Source organism: Uloborus diversus, unplaced genomic scaffold, assembly GCF_026930045.1.
Source record: "Uloborus diversus isolate 005 unplaced genomic scaffold, Udiv.v.3.1 scaffold_720, whole genome shotgun sequence".
NCBI classification, from domain to species: Eukaryota; Metazoa; Arthropoda; class Arachnida; order Araneae; family Uloboridae; genus Uloborus; species Uloborus diversus.
In genome coordinates this window covers 85,349-101,626 of record NW_026558924.1, presented here as the reverse complement: position 1 = coordinate 101,626, position 16,278 = coordinate 85,349, and the positions used below count along the sequence as shown (strand labels likewise).

Below are 16,278 nucleotides of genomic sequence, written 5' to 3'. Positions count from 1 at the left end.
AGAAATAACGTCCTTTCAGGGACGGATACAAGGGAGGGGCGATGGGGGCGATCGCCCCTCCCTTGAAGGGGTCCTCCACCGATAATTTTTCGAAAATGAAGTTCAAAAAATGCACATTTAGACGAGTTTCATTGATGTTAGGAGAAGAGAGATTTAGGTTTGGGACCATATCCCGGAACTATTTCGAAATTAAGATACAGTTCCAAACCTTTGGGTCCAAAATCTGTGATCAGTATTTTTAATCGCTATACATGGTAAAAAGTAAGTAATAAAAATCAATCGCCCCTTCCTTGAGAAATTTCTGTATCCGCCCTTGCGTTCTTTATGGACAATACAAAAGTGTTTGTTTTACTTGACAAACTTTAGGTTTTTAGAGCTAATGTGGTAAATGATTTGCTTTTTGGAAAATACTAGTTGCGCTCGTTTTGCCAGACAGCTTTAAATGTTACAACCATCTTGGGGAACAGTTGCCAAACTAAGTGGACCTTGACCAACCATGGGCCTCCACCATTTGTCAACATTTCCCCAACGTTTTGTGCAATGGCGCACAGTGGTTCAAGGGTGGAAAAAATAGCCATTTTTAAGTTTCAAGATAGAAAATGGTTCATGTCATAATCACTTACCCCTTTAGTTGTAGTAACTTACTCCATAAGAGTTTTTTGAAAAAAAAAATGTTTTTACAAAAATAAGCCAAGATTGTTGAACAATTATGTTTTTACTTTTTTTGAAGCTGCGCCTTATACTTCAGTTTTAATTCATACGTACAATAAGAAGAACTAAAATTTAATAAAAGTCCTTTCTGATTGGTTTATCAAACTTATAGGATGCATATTACATCGTAATTAAAAATTTTAAAAATCAACAAAATTGAAACCTACCTGGAATATAAAAACATTTTTTGCGAAAAAAATATAATGAAAAATATTGTTGAATATATTTTTATCGGCGGCTTCCGGTGGGCTAAAATTTACATATAATAGTTTAAACCTTCCTGTAAATGAGCAAAAACATTTTAGCTGTGATCACCTACGACTGTTGTCGTTTTAGGTATTTTAGTTTTATTTTCGCTGTTTAGAAACATGAATCTAGTAAACTGAAAAATAACTCGTCATCGTATGATGGGGGGAAAATTAATTTTTTAACAAAGAGATTGACCGTCAAATTTGACGTGTTCCAAAAAATATCTGTACCTTAAAACCAAACGAACGTAAGCATGTTCACTACTTTGCAGGAGTGCGTTTGTTTACTGTATAAGAAGGTTGGGACTCGTGCTCTTAAAAGATTGATAAATAAATTTTAAGATTTTTTTAAAGCATAATATTATTGTTATGACTTGATGTAGATGATTATTCTACATGCAATGCATTAATAACCAGAAAATAACAATTTTTGGACACGTTCTTGCTGTAAAGTAGATAATTTTGAGAGAAATGCTTAAAACTAAAACAGAGTTCCACATGAAAAGTTAAATAACCATTCTGTTCATAAACTATGAAATTAGCAACTTATTAAACTTTTAATTTTAAAGGAGTTCTTTTTTTGAAATCATAATTAGTATAAAGCTGAACTCGGCTCCTTCACATTGCCAGAAAATGCTGTTATCTCATTATGTGATGTTTCGTTGAACTAATTTTTTTAGTACCTTACGTTATGCAGAAATAAAATATTGATTATCCAGAAATGAAATATTGACTTGTATGAGCAAAGAAACTTGAAAAAATTTGAATCGACTGAGCGAATTCAATAAAATCAACTTATTACAAATTTCCGCCCATTTCAAACACTGTTTCTTAAGGAATTGTGATTTTGAGGCATATTAATGTTCATTTCTTTGTTTTATTTTACCAATTCTATTATCATACAACAATTTCGAACATATGTTATAAATTTTGCATAATTTTTTTGAGAATATTCAAAGTTAATGGATTTTTTCCACTTTTCTGCCGTTTTGAACCATTGTGTGGCATAGCTGCAATGTTAGCCGCCCTTTAGCTGTGAAATAGCTAATACCTTAAACCGTCAAAGGTGCTAAAATTAAAACTAGAAATTTAATTAAAGGAAAATAAGACATAATTAATTTCTGTGTACTTGCAAAAGAAAAAAAAGCGGTAGTTGCAAAAGAAAAAAAAATTCCTACAAATGGGAAAATTGCTAAATTCAAGTCAAAAATTGCAGTTTTAGGCAATTTTTAGTAAAATTAGGAGAACGGGAAGTTTGGGTTTGCTTTCGATTTTCCCCAAAGTTAGCCTCTTTTAGTGTTTCTTTGTTGACGTTAGGGGATCGGTGGGCACCGAAAGGAAATTTTCCGAAATCAAAGTTTTGAAATGCTGCTTAGGCTACTTTGGAGATGTTCAGAAAATCGGGAATGGTCGGATACTCAATTCAAAAATTTTAAGCCCGGAAATATGCAATTTTAGGCTATATTTGGCAACCCAATTGCATGAGTATCCTAATGCAGTTGTAGGCGTTAGGGAAGAGAAGAGTGGGGAGATTTCTTACTGAAATATTTTTTAAACTGAAATCAAGTTTAAGGCCATCTTTGATGGTTTGGTGGAATGGGGAGGCTTCGGATTTTTTCTCTTGAAATTTTACGGCACCAAAGTCTCAAACACGCAAATTTAGGCTATCTATGGTGACGTTAACGAGTTTCTAACGCCTAATGGCAACAAAAATGTGAAGCCAGTCGGCTCTCTTCTGGAAAATTTCCGTAATTGACGGCCGACTTAAGATTTGGTTTGGTAATGTTAGGAGGAAGAGGGGGCAGAAAGAGGTTTCCCTCTCCAAATTTTTCTTCAAAAGCTGAAGTTCGTTTTAGGCTATTTTTCAGAAGGAAAGGTTGGCGAACTCTCCCAACCAGGCAAATTTCTAAGAACGAAATTTTGGGCTATCTTTGGGGACGTTAAGAAAAGGGGCAAGGAGTTCGGCTTTCCTCCCTCGGAAAATTTTCAAAATTGAAGTTTTCAAAATACAGTTTTAATCTTTGGAGACATTGATGAGAGGGGGAGAGCGATTATGGTATTTCTCTCGTGAAAAATTTTGAAATTGAAGACCGAAAAACGTATTTTAGGCTATCTTTGATCATAAAGTCAAAACAAAACAACGTAAGTAGAAGCACAAATTTGTAAATTACAGCAGACACGTGTTTCGGCGTTACAGGGAACGCAACATGTGATCCAAAGTTTACGGATAGATTTTCTACTCTCAAAGTGAGAAAACAGAAATCCTTGTTACTTCTTTTGAAGTAGAGAACTCTTGTAATGAGTGAGAAATCAAAACAAATTCTGAAACATATAAAGCCACCCCTGTGATGAGCAATAAATTGTTTCGTGTTCCATTTTACACCTCCACCTCTCTTTTTTGCCCTTGTCACCATTTTCCTGAAGTAAAAAAAAAAAAAATGAAGTTTTTGTTTCATGAGAAGGTTTTCAAGAAACTCTCTTAAAATTCAGTATTAACTTTTTCTTATAATATAAATAAGAAAATTTCATTGTTTTCTTCCTCCTAGAGTTAACCTCTACAGTCTAAAAAAAAAACATTAGTCCCATGATGTTCCACTGTGGCCTCCTCAGAGAAAAAGATGGAATTTTATGGATATGCTATCAAAAAAAGGACTTGTTCTGTACTAAAGTAATTTAAATCTGGTAGTGATACAAAAGCCTTAGATTTCATACAGATTTTCTTTTTGCTTGCAGGAACAGATTAAAACCATAATTTCCTTATTTGGAAATATTTGATCCACATCAAAAGCATCAATTTGCCGCTTGGGGTAGAACCCCCCCCCCTCCCACCCTAGCTACGCTACTGCATTTGTGCTACCATATCTTTAGTTAAGCGACACGACTTTGCCTCACCTAATTCGCCAGCATCAAGACTGGATTTCGTAACTCGCTTTCTACCAATAATAAAGCAAAAAAAAACTAACGCCAAGCTACGGCAAAGTGAAAACAATAAGCAAACTCGAATGCTAAATCCTCATATATATATAACTATACTAGCATTCCCGTAACCGGCATTGCTCGGGTAATGGAATTAGTAGGGTTAACAGTGCTTGGTGCACCTAATAGTTTCGAAAATCCCCTATAATAATTACTTATTACCTATAATTTTTTCTAATTTTGGGAGGATCCCAGGGCCCCTGGACTCCTTATATATATATATGCCCTTCTCCTTAACCGATCTTTAACTGTTATTAACGATCCTTTTAAAGTATTGATTATCTTTGCAAACACAGGCCATCCACATTTTATTGTTATACCTATGTTTAAGCAAGAACTTCTTTGTATACAACATATTTAGTTTTTTTTTCTGGTGCTAAAATTATTAAGCTGCTTGATGAACTGACTTTCGAGCAAGCTACATAAAATTGGTCGTGTTGAAAAAAAGTCCTCTCTTAAATCGATCCCTGCTACTTTTAATGTCTTGTCCTTGTGACTTATTAACGGTTATTGCAAAGCAAACTTTTACAGGAAACTGCACTCTTATAAATTCAAAAGGATAGTCCACCTGTGATGATGTTTTTAAAAACTTCGTTTCTAGTTTTGAAAAAATGAAAGCAAAAGACAGAAAGATTATTATTTGACTTGAGAAAAGACTCGAAGAATCACGTGAGAAGCAAATACAATATCAAATTTAAAATTCGCTATCGAGCAAAAGTTGAGAAGAAGACACTGAATAATGATTTGAATGGAGGAAAGCCTCCAAAAATAAGGAATTTAAATTTCAATGACAGGTTTTAATTTCAGAGAAATTAAGGATTTTTAATTAATTTCTCCTGAACTAATTGATATTTCGAAAAATCCTTTCTTAGTGGATACTTTCGTAATCATGTGGACATGCCTGCCAAATTTCAAGTCTGAGACTTCAGCGGTATTGGCTGTGCGTTGATATATATATATATATATATATATATATATATATATATATATATATATATATATATATATATATATATATATATATATATATATATATATATACATGTATATATATATATATATATATATATATATATATATATATATATATATATACACATGTATATATACATGTATATATATATATGTTATCTTAGGACATTGATTTTTATATATATTAAGATATATATATATACCTATATATATATATATGTATATAATAGCTAATTCTCTGATCGAGTATAACGTTCCTGAGGTCACCAACAATGAAAGTCGCACCATAGCATGATAATTAGATAATATTTTTTGGTAATGTTTGGCATGCAGGGAAATGCTTTATTTTGACAAGGCTGAACTGGATCCGGTAGCTTAACTATTTTACTGGTAAAACTAATTTTAGGAGAATGAAGAAACGAAAAAGTGGTCAGCAATGAACTCCATCTACTGGAGTTAGGGTTAAATCAAAATGTCACCAAACAGGCAATTGCTTCGTTCAAATATAGAAGCAATTTTCACCCATCCTACTTTGACGGGCGATTTTCTAGTTTTAAACCAGGGGTGATTGTGGTCCGGTATTTTACCGAATTTCCGGTATTTTCGGACGTATTTCCGGTATTTTCATGTCTGAAAATACCGGAATTATGATCTTTTTTCGTTATGCTTTTATCTCCCTACCTCCGCAATTTATTTTAAATTATATAATACTCATCAAATATACCTGAAAGAACCTTAAGATGGACAACTATCCCTTAAGATGGACAAATGTCAAGATAATTTGTATAACACCAGCTCAAAAGTAACTTTGTAATCCATTAAAAATTTAATTAAATGTGCACGCAATATTTTGACTCAGAACTATTTAAAACTATGGCAAAGGTGCACTTAAGTAATAGGGGCCAAAGATTCCCCCCCCCCCCCCGTTGAAACTTTCAGGTATTTTTTGACGAACTCACAATCACCCCTGTTTTAAACAAACGCCAGTATATTTCGCAATGATTGTTTGAGGCAAACAAAAATTGTGATTAAAATATCAAACGTTTTTTCTTCTTTTTTTGTTCCAGATCTGAAGATGACGCTGGTGCAACCTATTCAGTATTGGAGAGAAATGAAGATTTTTCAACGTATTAGAAAGGAAAATTCTTCAATCTGTTGCGTAGGTTGAAAGAGTATTGATACAACTTTTCCCCGAGCCTTGAGGTCCTCTTGGCTTAGTGGTAAAGCACTGGGTTCGCATGCCACAGGTTTGCAGAGCCAAACCCACTGCGATCTCCATTGGATGCCTCAAATGCAGCCGCCCACGATCATTTTTGCTCACCAGAAGTCTATAATGTGTAGAAATATTACATTTGTAAATTTTTGAATAATTACAATTTGTTCTAATTCATGAGGCTTTCTACTGTTTTCAATTTTTTTAATACCAACTAGCCGCGTTTACATGGACTCTTTCGACCCCGGAAATAACCTGCTTTTAACGACGTTCTGGTTATCTCCCGGGTAAATGTGGAGTTTTTTTTCTCTTGCATCCTTCTGGAGTAAATGCGGAGTTTTTACCATAGACTAATAATAAGAGTAGACCGAGCTTTCTCATTCTTGCTGATGAAGAAAATTGGTTCATAGATGTATCATGTGACTAGTGGAAGGGCTTGGCGATGACTTTGGCAGCATGGTTGCTAGATGGCAGCATTATCTACAGTTTGGCACTCGACATGCATTTTACGACAATGTGTTTTCATTAAAAAAAAACTTCTAGGTGCAGAGATTGAACTGTTTTTCTTTTAGTTATGCATTATTTTGACATTAATAATAGTTTTTGATCAGTTTTCGGTAACTTTTATTTCATTTGGAGCTGTCAGCGTTGGCGTGAACGAAATGGCGTAAATGTTCTGCGTTAACGCAAAAATGTACTAATCGGTATCTTAAATTGAAACTGTAGGTAAAAATCTTACCGTTTGCTGATTCTTCTTGGTCGCTTGCATCTTTTATTGCTTAGGGAGTTATTGAAATTGACTAAAGAAAATGCACAATACTATCTAAACGAAAAACTCACTATATTAACAAAATATTTACAACTTAGAATAACAAATTTACAAATCCGACTCCATAAAAGATTCCGTGTTCCATCAATTCTATTTATTTTATTACGCGTTGGCGTTGATCGTCTGCTACGATTAACGCCCGCTGTTGCTAGGATATCCACCAGTCACATGGTTTGGTTTATGAGCAGCAAAAGGGTTGCCATAGCTCGGTCTACTCTTATTATTAGTCTATAGTTTTTACCGAGTATAGACACTAAGGATGCTGGGTAAAAACCGCCGCTTTCTCGGGTATAACGTACCAACCTCCTTTTATAGATGAATAGTGAATTTTCCAACCGTTTTTTTTTTTTGGAGCTGGAGTGGGGATTTGCGTAAGTAGGTAAAAAAGTCTCTAGCAAGGGCCCCCATATAGGGGGGGGCTCAAGCCCCCCTTTGAAATGAGAACTTCCTTGCTTTTAGCGCTTTTTTCGTTGCAAAAAGGTATAAAAATTTCTTTTCCATCCATTAATGAATAAGTTATTAAAAATATCAAATTTTAATGTCTCTAATCAGTACTGAAATCGGTTTCCATGGGGAAAATATTCTGCTAAACCATGGGGAAAATTTTTAAAGCCCCCCCTTAAAATTTTTCATATGGGTGCCCTTGGTCTCTAATGAAAAGCAGCTACTGTGTTCTAACGTCAGTTTAGTTGGTTGGGAGAAGTTTTCTACTTGTTGCCAAAAACAAAAATGAATAAGTATAAAATTGATTTCATGGCTGAACCTAAGCAATGACAGAATTGTAAATATGGATTTATGAAACTTTGCAAACAATCCAGTTTTTCGTGACTCTTCCTCTATTCGAGCCATCAATTAAAAATTTCCCTACATCATATATTTTTTACTTGTAGCATTTCATCAGTGTTTTATAATATGTAACTTTTTGAACTGTTGCAATAAACAATTCTTCATTAAGTTTGGTGTCAATCAGTCTGTTTCTTCAACCATCAAGACGACAAGCAGTATTTGCTATGCCAATTTTTCTTTCATTTTGCTTTAAAGAAAAATGCAGATGTATTTTTTTGAATTGCTTTTTTTCTCTTCACTTTTTTAGTGACATCGACTTTGCGCTGATAGTGCAAGAAGAAAAATTATAATGTGACAGTTTAAACTCCAGTTAACAGAAGGATATCACACAATTCGAATTTCCATGCCCGCCCTGGTGGATCTCGTTTCCTTTTTGGGGGGAAAAATCAGAGCCGATCCCCCCTCCTCCCATGGGATGTACTGTTTTTAGAACAGATTTAGAAGTTGTACAGTTTAAAAGTAAGTAAGACTACTCAGGATAAATGCATTGCCTTTATTTCTGCAAGTACTTTCTGACACCTTGCTTATGATATGTTGTACATCATGTGCTTGTCACGTGTTGCGTGCTGTCGTATATCTGTCTGAAACATTTTTGCTTGTTGAGTGCAGTTTCTTCCTCTTCGTTGCTGTACTTGTAGTCGTCGACAAGATAGCTGCCTATGTACTGAAAAAAAAAAGTCATTATTTTTATGAACAACTATTAGATTTGAAATACACCGCCAGCTCAGTCAATTCCAGCCGAGGACTGCAGTTTCGTTGACTGAGGAGTGACTGAGCTGGAGGTGGAAAACCTCTTAAGGAAGCCAAGAGTGCCAAACAAACTGGTAGCTAATGTAGAAATAGCACTGACCAGACCAGTGGCGCACACAGAAAATTTGCAAGGGGAGGGTCCATAATTAAAAGTCCCATTTTCATATCATACCCCAATATGCCGTCAAACATATTGACTTGATTTTATTGATTCTTGAGAACAAAAACAGTGAAAAATAAATTATTGAATAAATAATTAGCACTAATTAATAAAAAAACATTAATAACAGATACTTAAATTACCTGAAAGCAAACGACTTTATGCAATGTATTTACTTTTATCATTGTTCATAAATGAAAACAGATGCCCAAATTCAAGTATAAGAAGCATCAAGTCTGAAGAACAAGAAAAATCTCATTTTAACCTGTAATTACAAAACTAAAAACATTATTATTACTCTGTTTTCATTTACAGTCACCCATAGTCTGCCTCTATAGGTTTACAAAACATCGTAGAATAAAATTTAGTTTTCTAGTTTTTTCGATTTTATTTATAACTTGCTCAGTGTGTGATGGTGACATTGCTTGAATTCAGCAGTACAAGAACACATTAAACGTTCATTATACATAGTACTATTTAAATATGTTTTTAGCCTTCTCAAAGTCGAGAAAGATCTCTCGCTTGTGCAATTCGTTACAAGAAATGTAGACATTTTCTAAAAAATCTTTTAAAAAAAGGATTTTTTTCCCTATTATTAGAACTGAAATTCTTGTTTTCTTTGTTTGGAAATATTTTGTGTATAAAGTACATAGAATCATAATCAGTTGAAATAAGAAAAATGCAAGAGCTATGGGAGGGGTCCGGACCCCCTTGACCCCTCCCTTGTGTGCGCCACTGGACCAGACGAGTGACAGAAACAATGTTTCGGTTCAACTCGAATATTGAAGGCAAAGTATATTCAGTAAATTACCGCCCATTAGCCAGGGCTAAGGCAGAAATACATGAAATACACCGCCAGCTCAGTCAATTCCAGCCGAGGACTGCAGTTTCGTGCTTATTAGCACTCATCAGCCCAGCATAGGACTAACCGAGCTGGAGGTGGAAAAACTTCTTAAGGAAGTACTTCCTACTGAATATACCTGCCTTGCCTTCAATCTTCGAGTTGAACCGAACCATTGTTTCGGTCACTCGTCTGGTCAGTGCTAATTCTGTATTAGCTACCAGTTTGTTTGGCACTCTAAGCTTCCTTAAGAGGTTTTCCCACCTCCAGCTCAGTCACTTCTATGCCGGGCTGATGAGTGCTAATAAGCACGAAACTGCAGTCCTCGACTGGAATTGACTGAGCTGGCGGTGTATTTCATGTATTTCTGCCTTAGCCCTGACTATAGGGCGGTAACTTACTGAATAACTATTAGATTTCATTGAAAACTAAAATACTTGAGTATTAACGGCTGAGAAACATGACATATTAGGAGGAAACTGCAGTCTCTGGATGCTGTAGCGAGCTGTTCAGTATTCGTTTCAATGGGGTTAATTCCAAAATTTTAAAAGTATTTTTTTTCTGAAAGAGCATGCTTAAAAACATAGGAAATCACCATTTTTAAAATAATTTGACTAAGTTTAATTTTGTTTAAAAACTTACTTTAATCGGTGCGCTTTCATTGTTTACGCTTCTGCCAATGACATCACAAATGATGAAATGCCGTTCACTGTTGCCATTCGTAGAGCGCAATATTTAATTTGCATCTTTACTCACGTGTATTGGCAACGATAGGGTTGATAGCAAGCTTAGAGCGCAATATTTAAAGTGCCAAAAGTTTAAAGTAAGCTAAAGTACATCATAAAGACCATGCCTTATTTATAAAATCAGACATTTGAAAAAAATAATTGAAAATCAAGCGTTGGAAAAAGGAAAGTTTTTTTCTCGCTCAATGTTATTCTTCTTCTTCTTATTATTATTATTGAGCAATCACGATTGCTTATTGCTTTCATTTGACTGTTTTGAGGTCCTATGATTTTATTTTCCCGCCAGCAGCCTTTGCAGCACCACCGTCGACCGGCCGCCTCACGATGCTGCTCCCATAGCGAAAACCGTCTCCAGGTTGCGTCAATATCCTACACTTACACGCATACACACATGCACGTACACACACACACAAACACATACATACATACACCTACACACACATACACACACAAACAAACACATACACACACTCAAACACATACACACACACACGCATACATACAGACACCTACACATACACACACAACTACCCACACACTCATGCCTGCACACAGACATAAACACACATGCCTACACACACATCCCCCCCCCCACGCACAAACACTCATACTCACAACTACCCACACACTCATACCTGCACACAGACATAAACACACATGCCTACACACTCATACACATACCCCCTACACACAAACACATACCCCCCACACATACACACACACACTCGTGATTGCGAAAAACAATTTGAATTCAAGAGGTCAAAATTCAAATTAATTTTTTTTTTTGCTTATTCTATCAGTTTCAGTGACTAAAAGTAGTACTTTTGACAGAAGGAAACAACCCCATTCTGCCTTTCATCCTTTGAAGGTGGAGTGGTATTATGTTAACGAAGCTCCCGCTGTTGCACTGAAATATTTTTGCTACAAGCATAAAGTTGCACCCAAGTTTCTTTATGCGGTGTTTTCAATTCAGCTCTGTTGTAGCCATTCCAGACTGACGAGCCCAAATATTGGTGAAACTGCAGTCTCTGAATGCAGGCAGTTTCACCTTTAAACGAGATGTTTGGAATTGCCGTAGGACATTCTGTTTTTTTTTTGTGCATGTGTGGATTTCGTAATTATGAACTGATATGTTAGAAGAAGCAGGAAAAAAAAGGCACCGATGTGCATCAAAAAAGAGTCAAGAGGCGACAAAAAGACAAGTTGGCGCTGTTCCTTTCCAAATTAAAGTCCTAGATCAGCGTTTCTTAAATTGTGTTCCGCGGAACTCCAGGGTTCCGCAAAGCCTGAACTCATCCTTTTAATTCAAAAGTCACTTAAAAACCGAGAAGGCTTGTAATGAGTATTTTCATAAAGATCATGTATTTTCATAAAGAGTATCAGAGAGAAAGTATCAAAATGAGTTACAGATTAAAAATCATTTACTCTCATTCTACGACCTTTTAAAACGATTTGAGACATTTGGGGTTAATTTTCGAAGTTAATATGTGGAGACGATAAATATTGTTTGAATAATTTTGTTTTTTGTTACAAGAAACCCATTTTCAGAATGTTACAATCAAGCTATAATACTGAAGAAATACCAGGGGTTCCGTGAAAAAAGTGGACATTGAAAAAGAATCCACTTTTATCAATCAAATTAAGAAAGCTGCTCTAGATCACCGAGCTATGGCAACCCTTTTGCTGCTCATAAACCAAACCATGTGACTGGTGGATATCCTAGCAACAGCGGGCGTTGATCGTAGCAGACGATCAACGCCCGCGAGAAATGAAATAAATAGACTTGATGGAACGCGGAAGAATGATCTTTTATGGAGTCCGATTTGTAAATTTGTTATTCTAAGTTGTAAATATTTTGTTAATATAGTGAGTTTTTCGTTTGGATAGTACTGTGCATTTTCTTTATTCAATTTCAATAACTCCCTGAGCAATTAAAGATGCAAGCACCCAAAAAGAATCGTCAAACAGTAAGATTTTTACCTACAATTTCAATTTAAGATACCGATTAGTACATTTTTGCGTTCACGCCAACACTGACGTAGCAGTTCCGAATGAAATAAAAGTTACTGAAAACTGTGATCAAAAACTAATTACTAATGTCAAAATAATGCATAACTAAAAGAAAAACAGTTCAATCTCTGCACCTGGAAAAAAAATTATAATGAAAACACATTACGTCTTAAGATACATGTCGAGTGCCAAACTATAGATAATGTTGCCATCTGGCAACCATGCCGCCAAAGTTTTCGCCAAGCCTCCCATCAATCACATGATGTATCCATGAACCAATTTTTTCATCAACAAGTCGGGGAAAGCTCGGTCTACTCTTATTATTAGTCTATGGTAACGACACATCCGTCATCTTGTTGCTAAAAGCCGCTTTCTTCCTATGTCTGCTTTCACGAAGTAAGGTGTTTTGCCTCTTGATTGTGGATTAACGAGGAGTTAATAAAATATCACAATCAAGAAGCAAACGGTGTGCATCACATGACTTCCTTTTACGCCAATTTAAAGTTATTTCCCCATTATTGGCAATTTTAATGTGCTTCAATAGTTAACTTTCTAAATATCATCAACAATGGCCAAATTGAAACCAGATTAAAAAAAAAAATTATTTGAATTTTGTCATCTTGAATACAAATTATGTTTTTTCGCAATCACGAGTGTGTGTGTATATGTAAGCGTGTGTGTTTGTGTGTGTGGAGGGGGGGGGGTATGTGTGTGTAGGCATGTGTGTTTGTGTCTGTGTGCAGGCATGAGTGTGTGGGTAGTTGTGTGTAGGTGTGTGTATGTGTGTGTAGGCATATGTGTTTGTGTCTGTGTGCAGGCATGAGTGTGTGGGTAGTTGTGTGTATGTGAGTGTGGAGGGTATGTGTGTGTAGGCATATGTGTTTGTGTCTGTGTGCAGGAATGATTGTGTGGGTAGTTGTGTGTATGTGAGTGTGGAGGGTATGTGTGTGTAGGCATGTGTGTTTGTGTCTGCGTGCAGGCATGAGTGTGTGGGTAGTTGTGTGTAGGTGTGTGTGTTTGTGTCTGTGTGCAAGTATGAGTGTGTGGGTAGTTGTGTGTAGGTGTGTGTGGAGGGTGTATGTGTGTGTAGGCATATGTGTTTGTGTCTGTGTGCAGGCATGAGTGTGTGGGTAGTTGTTTGTATGTGAGTGTGGAGGGTATGTGTGTGTAGGCATGTGTGTTTGTGTCTGTGTGCAGGCATGAGTGTGTGGGTAGTTGTGTGTATGTGAGTGTGTAGGTGTGTGTGTGTATGTGTTTATGTGTGTGTAGGCATATGTGTTTGTGTCTGTGTGCAGGCATGAGTGTGTGGGTAGTTGTGTGTATGTGAGTGTGGAGGGTATGTGTGTGTAGGCATGTGTGTTTGTGTCTGTGTGCAGGCATGAGTGTGTGGGTAGTTGTGTGTATGTGAGTGTGTAGGTGTGTGTGTGTATGTGTTTATGTGTGTGTAGGCATATGTGTTTGTGTCTGTGTGCAGGCATGAGTGTGTGGGTAGTTGTGTGTATGTGAGTGTGGAGGGTATGTGTGTGTAGGCATGTGTGTTTGTGTCTGTGTGCAGGCATGAGTGTGTGGGTAGTTGTGTGTATGTGAGTGTGTAGGTGTGTGTGTGTATGTGTTTATGTGTGTGTAGGCATATGTGTTTGTGTCTGTGTGCAGGCATGAGTGTGTGGGTAGTTGTGTGTATGTGAGTGTGGAGGGTATGTGTGTGTAGGCATATGTGTTTGTGTCTGTGTGCAGGCATGAGTGTGTGGGTAGTTGTTTGTATGTGAGTGTGGAGGGTATGTGTGTGTAGGCATGTGTGTTTGTGTCTGTGTGCAGGCATGAGTGTGTGGGTAGTTGTGTGTATGTGAGTGTGTAGGTGTGTGTGTGTATGTGTTTATGTGTGTGTAGGCATATGTGTTTGTGTCTGTGTGCAGGCATGAGTGTGTGGGTAGTTGTGTGTATGTGAGTGTGTAGGTGTGTGTGTGTATGTGTTTATGTATGTGTAGGTGTATGTATGTGTGTGTATGTCTTTGTAAGTGTGTGTGTGTATGTATGTGTGTGTATGTCTTTGTAAGTGTGTGTGTGTATGTATGCATGCGTGTGTGTGTAGGATATGGATGCAACCTGGAGACGGTTTTCGCTAGAGGTGCAGCATCGTGAGGACCCGGTCGACGGAGATGCTGCGGAGGGTGCTGGTGGGAAAAATCAAAGGAACGTCAAAAACAGTCAAATGAAAGCAATAAGCAATCGTGATTGCTCAAAAAAAAAAAAAAAAATCCTCCAAATTTGTCGCCAAGTTGGCCACAAAACTTGGCGACCAAAAGCTTGGTGATTTATTGCCAAGTGTTTGCATCAATTATAACACCACTTGAGTTTGCATTGAAATTAACATTGATTTCCCCCAAAAGAACCCCTTTGGAACATCCGAATGTAACCAAAAAGGGAGGTGCACAACTAGACCCAACTAGGAGTCTACGTACCAAATTTCAACTTTCTGGGACATACCGTTCTTGAGTTATGCGACATACATACGCACATACGGACGTCACGAGAAAAGTCGTTGTAATTAACTCGGGGAATGTCAAAATGGATATTTCGGGTGTCTGTACGTTCTGAGGTACTTATCCGCGTGTACTTAATATCCCCGAATAAACTTAACGTTAATTCGGGGGTGAGCAAAATGGAAATTAAGGCCGAATTTTGAGTGAAATTCTTTTTTTTGCGAATACAATACTTCCTTTTTTGTGAAAGAAGGTAAAAAGGCTACCTCAGCATAGCAGCAGGGGCGTGCACAGAAATTTTGGGGCCCGTCGCAAATGGCTTTTCCGGGCCCCTATCCATATTGTTTGCCCTTATATTTCACCCCTAGTTTTAAAAGTATTGGGCCCCCTTCAGGCTCGGGCGCGAGTCAACAGGTGAACCTTCAACCCACGTGCAGGATAGCAGACATAGGAAGAAAGCATCGTTTGGCTTCAAGATGGCTGATCAAGTCGCTACTTGATTCTACAGTTCAGGGCTATAGTCCAAAAGAGTTTATAGTCCTTTTTCTTTTCCAACGTTCAGTTTCTAAAAGTGTATCACGATCTGCACTTACGTGGTTCATCCCATGTCCACAAACGTTACACACATCAAACTCTAGTAATGAAAGGTATTGCTTCGTATTCTTTTCTGTTTGATAAAATGTTTAAACACCTCACATTGTTTTTTTTCCCTATTGTAACGATGCAGAACCGTCTAATGTAAATTACTTTTATTACACTTTTTTATTTTTCTGTTTTTCCCTGTTTTTACGACTGTTATAAAAAATTTTGAACATGTGAAGGGCCGCAAATCGCATATTCATACAATTTACGTTGTTTTTTTAAATGAATTTTAAAAATGTGTCAAGGATTTTTCGAACGACCTGTTGCACTACTTTTAGTACATCTTTTCTGAGACTGCACCAAATTTCTACAAAACTCTGTAGTCTATGAAATGTACTACTAAATGAAGAAGAAGAAGAAGAAGAAAAAAACACTTCATTTGCTTCTTCCAAGAAAAGCTTGTGCACCGCTTGTTTGTGAAGCATGTAAATATTTTATCAAGAAAGAAAAAAATCAGAAATTCGAACTATGTAAAGTTTTTTTTTTTTTTTGTTCAAATGATACTTGAAGAAGATGATGAGAGTTATTAGGGGAACAAAAACAACTTACTGGTATTTTTGTAAGTTCTTCTGCCCCCAGCACAACCAACAAGCACAAAATCTAAAAAGGAAGAAAAAAAGTTCAGAAACTTTCGTACATTAAAGAAATGCATTGCTTATTTTTAATGGATTTTGGAACATATACAAAAGAAATGTTGGAATTTGTCTTTTTTATTTTTCTTGCGTGATTTTCATCGGAAACCAATAAGCATGCTTGTACAATAAAGCTAACGTACTACAGATTGCAAAAAAAAAAAAAAAAAACAGTTACAATCGACTCCCGCTACAGCGCGATCCGACTTACGCGAAATGGCT

At 36.5% G+C, this 16,278-nt stretch overlaps 1 protein-coding gene across 1 annotated transcript in view; it reads right to left on the bottom strand.

Annotated features, from left to right (window-relative positions):
• Positions 1 to 8,320: 8,320 nt before the first annotated feature.
• Positions 8,321 to 16,278, bottom strand: part of LOC129233786 (natural resistance-associated macrophage protein 2-like) — a gene marked incomplete at its 5' end in the record, with an annotated part of 88,397 nt that continues 80,439 nt past the window's right edge. The window contains 2 exon segments of the mRNA XM_054867761.1: positions 8,321 to 8,459; positions 15,974 to 16,024. Of these exon segments, the coding sequence (XP_054723736.1) occupies positions 8,337 to 8,459; positions 15,974 to 16,024 (174 nt within the window). The 3' untranslated portion in view covers positions 8,321 to 8,336.